Consider the following 8,781-nt stretch of genomic DNA (forward strand, 5'->3'; position numbering starts at 1 on the left):
TTTAGAAAAGTGTTTTATTCAAACATCCCCTTACTTATTACAGACATAAATACATGCATTCAGACAAATGAATACACAGGAGAACCGTATAAAGTAATTGGCACATCACTTCAGGATGCTTTGTCAGTTACTGGAGGAATTTGGTGCCTGTAACTTTAATCTTTTCCATTAAAATATCCATTCTGCCTTCAGATTGTGAAGCCCATAATATTTTAGACTGTCTCCCTGGATCTGTTAGTTTTGCTTGTCAATTTAATTTGTGGCACTATGACTTCGAGTGGCTTGTTAGATTGAACATGGAGGCATGTGATCTGCAAATGATGTTCGACCCACCAGGCTTGAGCCCTAGCCTCTCCCCGGAGAGACTGGACATACCAGGAAGATGGAGTTGGCACATTTCCTTTGCAGCCAGCCTCATTGTGGTGGTGATGATGGTGATCTATGGAATGGCAGCCATTGAGAGTGGCAGAGAAGCTCATTACTGTTGTTATTATATACCTTGAGTGTCTACAGCTCATTATACTCTTTGCAGCACTTTTTATATGCCCCATCTCATTTGATTCTCAGAGCTTTCCTTGTGCTAGATTATTATCCCCCTCTTTCTAGTTAATGAAACCGAGACACACAGAGTTTCAGTAACTTGCCTGAGATCACAGGGTAAATTGGATTTCAAAAAATGCCAGAGGACAAGAGCAAATGTATTCCAAAGCCAGCCAGGTCACCAGAGCCCAGTCAAGGCGGTGTGTGTGGTGGTCTTTGCCACATAATTGCCATTTCCCCTGCCCTTCTCTGCAGAAAGGAGCTGTGGAGCCGTGCAGACAGAAGGGCTACAGGTGAGAGATTAAAAAGTCTGGGCCGGCGCTGTGGTGCAGCGGGTTAACACCCTGGCCTGAAGCACCGGCATCCCATATGGGCGCTGATTCGAGGCCAGGCTGCTCCACTTCCCATTCAGCTCTCTGCTATGGCCTGGGAAAGCAGTAGAAGATGCCCCAAGTCCTTGGGCCCCTGCACCTATGTGGGAGACCCACAGGAAGCTCCTGGCTCCTGGCTTCGGATTGGCGCAGCTCCGGCCATTGTGGCCATCTGGGGAGTGAACCAGCAGATGGAAGACCTCTCTCTCTCTCTGCCCCTCCTCTCTCTTGTAACTCTGACTTTCAAATAAAACAAATAAATCTAAAAAAAAAAAAAAAAAAAAAAGTCCAAGAAGCAGGGGTAGGCATTTGGCCTAGGAGTTAATATGCCAGATACATCCCATGTCAGAGTGCCTGGGTTCGTGTACCGGCTCTGCTCCTGATCCGAGCTGCCTGCTGCTGTCCGCCCTGGGAAGCAGCACAGGGTGGCTCAACTGTTGGACCCCTGCTGACCAAGTGGGAGACCTGTATTGAGTTCCTGCCTCCCGGCTGTTGTAGTATTTAGGAAGGGGACCAACAGATGGGATCATCTCTCTGCCTCTCTCAAATAGGTAAAATTATTTTTTTCAACAGTTGAGGACTTTTAATTTGTCCTAAAGTGACTGAAGCAAAAATCATAATAAAACATTTGGTTTTCCTTTATAAGCCCAAATGCAAATAAAATGGGGGGGGGCACAAAAAACTGTAGGGAAAAATGGTTTTGTAAAAGGAGTGAAGCAATATGAATTCAGAGCTTAAAGAGAAGTGTTAGCTCTACCGCTCATCTCTAAAATGTTTATATGACTATCCAGCCAGCACCAACAGGGTTTCGCCCTTGAATGTTACCTTTACAGGTTTCCAAGTAAACTACAGGTCTGAAAATTAAAAAGAATCCAGGGGCCAACGCCGTGGCGCACTAGGTTAACCCTCCGCCAGCATCCCATATGGGCACCGGTTCTAGTCCCGGCTGCTCCTCTTCCAGTCCAGCTCTCTGCTGTGGCCCGGGAAGGCAGTGGAGGATGGCCCAAGTGCTTGGGCGCCTGCACCCGCATGGGAGGCCAGAAGGAAGAGCCTGGCTCCTGGCTTCGGATCGGCGCAGCTCCGGCCGATGCAGCCATTTGGGGAGTGAACCAACAGAGGGAAGACCTTTCTCTCTGTCTCTCTCACTGTCTGTGACTCTACCTGTCAAATAAATGAATAAAAATCTTAAAAAAAAAAAAAAAAAAAAAAGAATCCGAGAACCAGAAACTGTGTCATCAGCTCCACACCTCTCCGGGCTGTGTGTGGGCCACGGCGGCAGCCCCACCCCCCCTCACCCCCCACCCCCCACCCCGGCCTCCCTCCTTTGGGGCACCTTCACAGCTCCCAGGCCGCCTGTCCCAGAGGGCTCTTCCTGAGATACCGGTCTGAGCACGTCTGCCCAGCCATCACCGGCTCCCGCTACTGGAGACTTCAGACTCCCCCGCGTGGCCCTCCCTTCCCACTCCCCACTCCATTGTCGCGCACGCTGAGTTCTGAGCCTTGCGGACCCACTCCCATTCACTCCCACCCTCCTTGGGTGCTGCTTGCTCTGCTTAGGACACGCGGGTGTTGAACTCCTGCAGTGCGACCTTCTGTCCCCTCCTCAAGGCCCCAGCGGCAGTCCTCCCTCCCCTGCATGCCCACAGCACTCTGCCCAGCCCTGTTTCCCGTGTAACTTCTGCCCAGCGTGGTCTCTCCCAGGATGCGTCAGGCTCCCTAGGGGCAGACGTCGTGGTACATGGCTGGACTCTCCTATCTCCTCACTGTGGAATCTTTAAGAGAAAGGTTGACTATGGACGTGTAGGAGTGAGTGAGTGAGTGAGTGAGTGAGCGAAGAATGAGAACACAGCCTGAGCCAGCAGGACGTTTGACATTCCAAGGCCACGTGAAATGTGGCCCATTCCTCGCTCTCAGGGCTGTTGGCCGCCGTGGCATGACCTCTTAGGTGAAATGAGAGGTGGGTGGGAAGGTGAACTGGGCCTTTGCCTGGTACCCAGAGAGGAAAGCCTGTCAGGGTCGAGAGGCGGACACTGATGCTCTGACTTCCGCCCACCCCCAAGTTTCCCTCAGAAGCCTTTGATGGTGGAAATGCTTCCTTGGAGAGCTGGGGGCTTTGCCAAGGGTTCCCACAGGCAGCACTGTTGGCTTCCAGAGGCAAAGCTGTTTGTCTGGGAAGAGCCCTCATGGCCGTTAGCAAGATGGGGTGGGTTAGGGGTCAGAAGGTGGGGTTATTAAAGGCTTGGAGTTAGGGGAGCTCCGGGGCGAGGCATCCCAGGCTTCATGTGGCCATGTCTTGCAGATGATGTCCGTGCTCATGAATACCATTGTCTTCGAAGACTGTCGGAACCAGTGGTCGGTGTCCAGGCCTCTCCTGGCGCTCATTCTGCTCGACGAGAAGGTAAGAGTGGGAACCGGGAGGTCCACAGGAGGAAAGAGAAGCCGTGCCCCGAGCTGAGCTGTGGCAGTGGAGGACACAGGAGCAGAGCTGGCTGTGTTTCAGCCGGGACATTGCCCGCTCTGGGGCAGGGCTGCCTTGTCCCGCAGAAGGCTGGTCTTCAGTCGCACAGTCCTCCAGAGTGGCTCTTCGGGAACCCAGAGAGAGCCCTGGTGCGAGAGGGAGGCTGGTTTGCTCAGGAGGACCCTCTCTTCCCTTCCCCATTCCGGGGGGATTCCAAGCCACAACCATTTGCCTCTTCCCTTTGCCTCCTTTTATAGCCTGGACCTCCACTGCCCTAGATGGTGGCGGCAGTAGCCCATCAGGGACTCCTCCACCGAGCCAGCACCCTTCCTGTAGGGAGTGCACGACTCCAGCTCCTTAGGTGTGCTTGCCAGCCTGGACTTCCTCCCAGGCCTCCCCTGCTCCCTCCGCAACCCACCCTGCCTCCCCAGCAGTCAGCAGGAACAGTGCATTACTGCTTGGGAGAATGAATTGTCTATACAATAAGATAGTACTGGGGAAAAAGACAGTGAGATTAGAGGCAGCCGCATACATTAAAATTCAAACGAAAATCCCAGCCTTGGAAGGAAACTAATAGAAGAAGAAAATATATCAAAAAGAGAAGAGCTGTCTCATCACTCACCTGTGCTGAAGTATCCAATTTTAGCCACATTCAATAGCACTGTCATTCATCTTCCCTCAGTGTTATTGTGATTTAAATCCAAGCTCTATAAAAGAGAGCAGTTCTTTTAAAATGATTGAGAGGGAATAAGGGCAAATTCAGTGTTTAGAAAAAGCTTATGACATCACAATATTATACTTTACTGATGGAGGCAATATTTCATGGTTTGGGATGAAAAACTAATAATTTTCTATTTGGTGTGAGTCACTGCATCATTATAAAAGGGAAAAATAAGTAGTTTTGTGCATTCCCAGTCTTGTTCAGGAAGACACTGTGGCTTAAGTGTAATGCCTCTGATATATAGTAGTTAAGTATTAGTCTGACTACATATTAATTATGTGTGTTTTTTGATGTGAGCTGTTTTAATGTATGATGGAAATTAAATATCAGGCTGTTTGGGCTTGGAAGGATAAACACCAGGCTGGCAAAATGTTGTCTTTGTGCTGAAATTAGGCTGTTTCCAGTGATGAGGAGCTAGCTTAGCATCAGAGCCCAGCAGAGGAGAAGGCACTGTGCAGTTGTTTGTGACCAGGCGTGACAGCTGATTTCCTTGGTGTCAGAAAGCTCTCCCAGAACCAAGCAAGCCCCTCCAGTCCCCGCCTCAGAGCAGACCCATTCCAGCTCACGAAGACAGAGACTTGGAACGCAGCCCAGAATTGCTTGCCGACTGGCTCGCTGAAGCCAGGGAAGATGCTGAAGCACGAGGGAGCCCCCAGGCCTTGCCTTCAGTCACCCAAGGGGCTCCCTGGGCGAGTTTCGTTAAGTGCTTCCCCTCGGCCTGCGGGGCCCTCCCTCTTCCAGCCTTGCTGTGACTAGTGGAGGTGAGAGCCAGGGAGACCATGCGTTCAGGGCCCCACCGAGGAGGCAAGGACGCCATCAGCCCAAACAGTGGCAACAGGACAGTTACAGCGAGAGATTTTTTTGGAAAGGGATAATTCAATTTATGCCTGGGAATATCTCTTGCTTGGGTTTTCTCTAAGAGCTTACGGGTCAACAATGTGGATCTGGACAAAAATCCCCCTGAGCGAGGCCTGAGTAGATTGGAGCTGCTCCTGCCCTGTCTGCCACAGCGTCCTCTAGGCCAGGGTTGGAGTCAGAGCTCTGATGCCTTCTGTCTCCCAACAGTATTTCAGTGAACTGAGAGCAAGCCTGATAAACAGCCAGTCACTCCCCAAGCAGGAGGTCCTTGCCCAGTGCTTCAGGAATCTGATGGAAGGAGTGGAGCAGAACCTGTCTGTCAAGAACAGAGACAGGTGAGCATTGCCTAGTGGGGCATCTCTGGGGTGCTGAACTTGGCCACTTTGCTGAGAATAACTGGATTGTGCTTAACACGGCCCACACATGGATGTGGCTCTTCTGTTACACACATCCTGGGACCCTGGACTCACATCGGTTGCATTCAGTGATTATTATGGGATATTTGCTTTCTTCCAGGCAAAATGCTAGCACTGTCCAGGCACGCAGGGATTGCTGAAATGCAGCCTTTGCCCTATGGAATTTACAGTTTAGGAGGCGAGAGAATTGTAATGGAAAGGATCAAAAGAGGGGAAGCTCAGACCTGCTGCAGAAGACGGACGAGGAGAGACTGTGGCATTTGGACAAGATCAGGCTTTGCAGGCAGCAGACCCAGCTGCGTTTCTGCCCGCGCCCTGTGTGTGTGGCAGCAGGGCAGTTAGCTACGGTGCTCCTCATTGTCTTCACCAGCAAAGTGGGGATGATGACAGTGGGTCGTGAGTGTTTAAATGACAGTTGTAGCCGGCGCCGCGGCTCACTAGGCTAATCCTCCGCCTAGCGGCGTCGGCACACCGGGTTCTAGTCCCGGTCGGGGCGCCGGATTCTGTCCCGGTTGTCCCTCTTCCAGGCCAGCTCTCTGCTGTGGCCAGGGAGGGCAGTGGAGGATGGCCCAGGTGCTTGGGCCCTGCACCCCATGGGAGACCAGGAAAAGCACCTGGCTCCTGGCTCCTGCCATCGGATCAGCGCGGTGCGCCGGCTGCAACGCGCCGGCCGCGGCGGCCATTGGAGGGTGAACCAACGGCAAAAGGAAGACCTTTCTCTCTGTCTCTCTCTCACTGTCCACTCTGCCTGTCAAAAAAATAAATAAATAAATAAATAAATAAATAAATAAAAATAAAATAAAATAAATAAATGACAGTTGTGGGGAAGCAGGGCACCTGGGACAGGTGGCCCACAGTAGGTGTTAACTGCTTCCTGTGCACATCCTTTACTGTTGCAGTTGCCAGGAAGATGTAAGTGACAGGAACCCTATCTTACCAGCCAGGCCTGAACTCAGTCATTGCGGTCACAAAACTTACATGCAGACATTGGATTGGTCAAGGCTCCTGCCCTCATGTGGTTTACATTCTAATGGAGGATGCAGACATCAGTGAATATCAGAGAAGGAAAAGCTGCCTGCATCATCCTTTTATAAATGTGGGCAGGGGCCGGTGCAATGGCTCACTTGGCTTATCCTCCGCTTGCGGCACTGGCACCCCAGGTTCTAGTCCCGGTTGCTCCTCTTCCAGTCCAGCTCTCTGCTGTGGCCAGGGAGTGCAGTGGAGGATGGCCCAAGTGCTTGGGCCCTGCACCCCATGGGAGACCAGGAGAAGCACCTGGTTCCTGGCTTTGGATCAGCGCGGTGTGCTGGCCGCAGCGCGCTGGCCACGGCAGCCACTGGAGGGTGAACCAACGGCAAAGGAAGACCTTTCTCTCTGTCTCTCTCTCTCACTGTCCACTCTGCCTGTCAAAAAAAAAAAAAAATGTGGGCAAGCATTTGCAATGCAAATCCTCAGTCATCCCAATTGCCACACTGTGTCCTGGAGTCAGCAGCCCGGGCTGTGGTAATCCGAGGCCATGGCCTCTGAAGACATGTTCATTGCACTCTCTCATAGTCCTCTGTCCGGCAGAAAGGGGCAACCCTGGAAGTCTGCAGAGGAGAGTTGAAGAATGCGGAGCAACACGGGGGCGGGGGTGGGGGCTCACCTGAGGCTCAGAAAGTTGAGTGTCCCGCCTGCACTGCTCCGTGAAATGGTGCAAGGCAGTCCTCCCAGCTTAATAAGGACAAAAGCCAGCAAGGACTGACCGTTCTCTTTGTGCCAGGCACTGTCTCAGCTGATGCAGTGAATTCTCACTTCCTACAGTCCTTGGAGGTAGCTACTCGTGTTAGGCGCTAAGGCAAGAGGTCAAGGATTCATCAGAGTGGCCTAGCTAGGAAGCGGTAGAGGCAGCCCAACCAGTGCCCTCTCCTTCCAACCGCTAAGTGCAGTTTTCTCGTCAGTAAAATGAGGATGCTGCTGCCCACTTTCGGGGAGGCTTGCGATGATAAATGAGTTTATATGTCAACTGAATCAGTGCTTGGCACATACATTTCGGCTGTTTTCTTTATACTCCTTACCATCTACGTGTAATTGGACTTTTAAAGAAAATGTTTTCAACTTTAGAAGTACAAAATGTAGCCCTCAGTATGGGCAGGGTGGAGCTGGTGGCAGCCCTTGTTTTCTGGGGAGCAGGGGTGGGCGGTGCTGGTGGGGAAACGGTCATTGGCCGGGAAAGAGCTCAGCTGCCCCCTGGAGCCTCCCTCCAAGCCAGGTCCTCTCCAAGGTCCTGAACTCCTCAGTGGCCGTCTCGTCCAGAGGTTCAGATGCACGGGGACCCACTGCTTCCCTTCCGTTCTCTCTCCGTAGGTTCACCCAGAACCTCTCTGTCTTCAGAAGAGATGTGGCAGAGGCCCTGCGCTGTGACGGCAGCACTGAACCCTGCAGCCTGGACATGATGAGCTGACCCGAGCCAATCAGCCTTCATCAGGAGACTCTTGGTGGGCCGGGTCTCAGGACAGTGACGTTGGCTAGCCCCGGAAAAATCTATTTTTCAAGCAAATAACAGCAAAAGCCCTATCTTTTTATAAGTCTGGCCTAATTATAAGAATGTATAATAGTGCACAATGTAAATTCAGTCCATGCTCTGAAAAAGCGTAAGATGTGTTTCAGTCTTTCTACCAGATATCATTTTCTTTGTTCTCCAAACGCTCTGAAAGGATGTAAAAACAGTATTTAACCAAAGAACGTAATAAACCGGGTTTGCGCCCACGTGTGCACTAGTTAATGGGCCTGCAATCAGGTTGTCAATTTGTTGGAGATGCAGCCTTCAACATGGATCCTGAATTGAGACAAATGCCAGTTGAACCTGTTACATCAGTAGTGGGTTTCGAGTTTGGAAGAAGCAGTGTTGGGGACTCTGGGCTGTGGGCATTTAGAACAAGCCTGGGAGCGCTGCAGAACCTCCCACAGGACCACACACAGGCCTCTCTGTCTCAGCACCATCTGATAAAGTTGAGAGACAGTAACACAATTAAATGACTTACAAACGACGTTTGCTTTTCGCTGGCATAAATCTGAAGTGGTTCAGTCTAGAAGAATTAAGCTGTGCAATTACTGCCTGCAGAGAGATTGCTTCAGAGCCATGTAGCGCCAGGAAGAAGTGCTGGGTAGTGCCAGCACCCAGTCCTTCTACCTGCGTGGAATTTGTAAGAGAAGATGAAGATAACTAATTAAAACACAGTGTTTGAAGCATCTCTTTCTTCCTTGGCTACCCTAAGTATACAGTTCTAGGTGCTAATTCAGGAGCAGCCGGTTTCCACCTCGCCACAGCCCTTAGTACCCCTGGGGTTGGCCCTCACCCATCCCAGGACGGGAAGGTTGTGAGAAACACTGGCACCAGGCTACCGATCTGAGGTTGCCACTGTCAACAGGCTGTCA

General features: G+C 51.5%; 1 protein-coding gene across 5 annotated transcripts in view; it reads left to right on the forward strand.

Moving 5' to 3' along the window:
• RANBP17 (RAN binding protein 17) overlaps nt 1-8,128 on the forward strand; it is a 370,153-nt gene extending 362,025 nt beyond the window's left edge. For all 5 annotated transcript variants that reach the window (XR_016236455.1, XM_089336195.1, XM_070076414.2 and 2 more), the window contains 3 exons: nt 3,211-3,309; nt 5,156-5,283; nt 7,711-8,128. Coding sequence is in view for 4 of the 5 variants with exons in the window: in XM_089336195.1 (XP_089192321.1) it covers nt 3,211-3,309; nt 5,156-5,283; nt 7,711-7,807 (324 nt within the window). In the remaining variant the exon portion in view is untranslated. The remainder of the gene's footprint in view (nt 1-3,210; nt 3,310-5,155; nt 5,284-7,710) is intronic.
• The last annotated feature ends 653 nt before the right edge of the window (nt 8,129-8,781 follow it).

Source organism: Oryctolagus cuniculus, chromosome 6 (genome assembly GCF_051225735.1).
Source record: "Oryctolagus cuniculus isolate XC-2025 breed Fujian yellow rabbit chromosome 6, ASM5122573v1, whole genome shotgun sequence".
Taxonomy (NCBI): Eukaryota; Metazoa; Chordata; class Mammalia; order Lagomorpha; family Leporidae; genus Oryctolagus; species Oryctolagus cuniculus.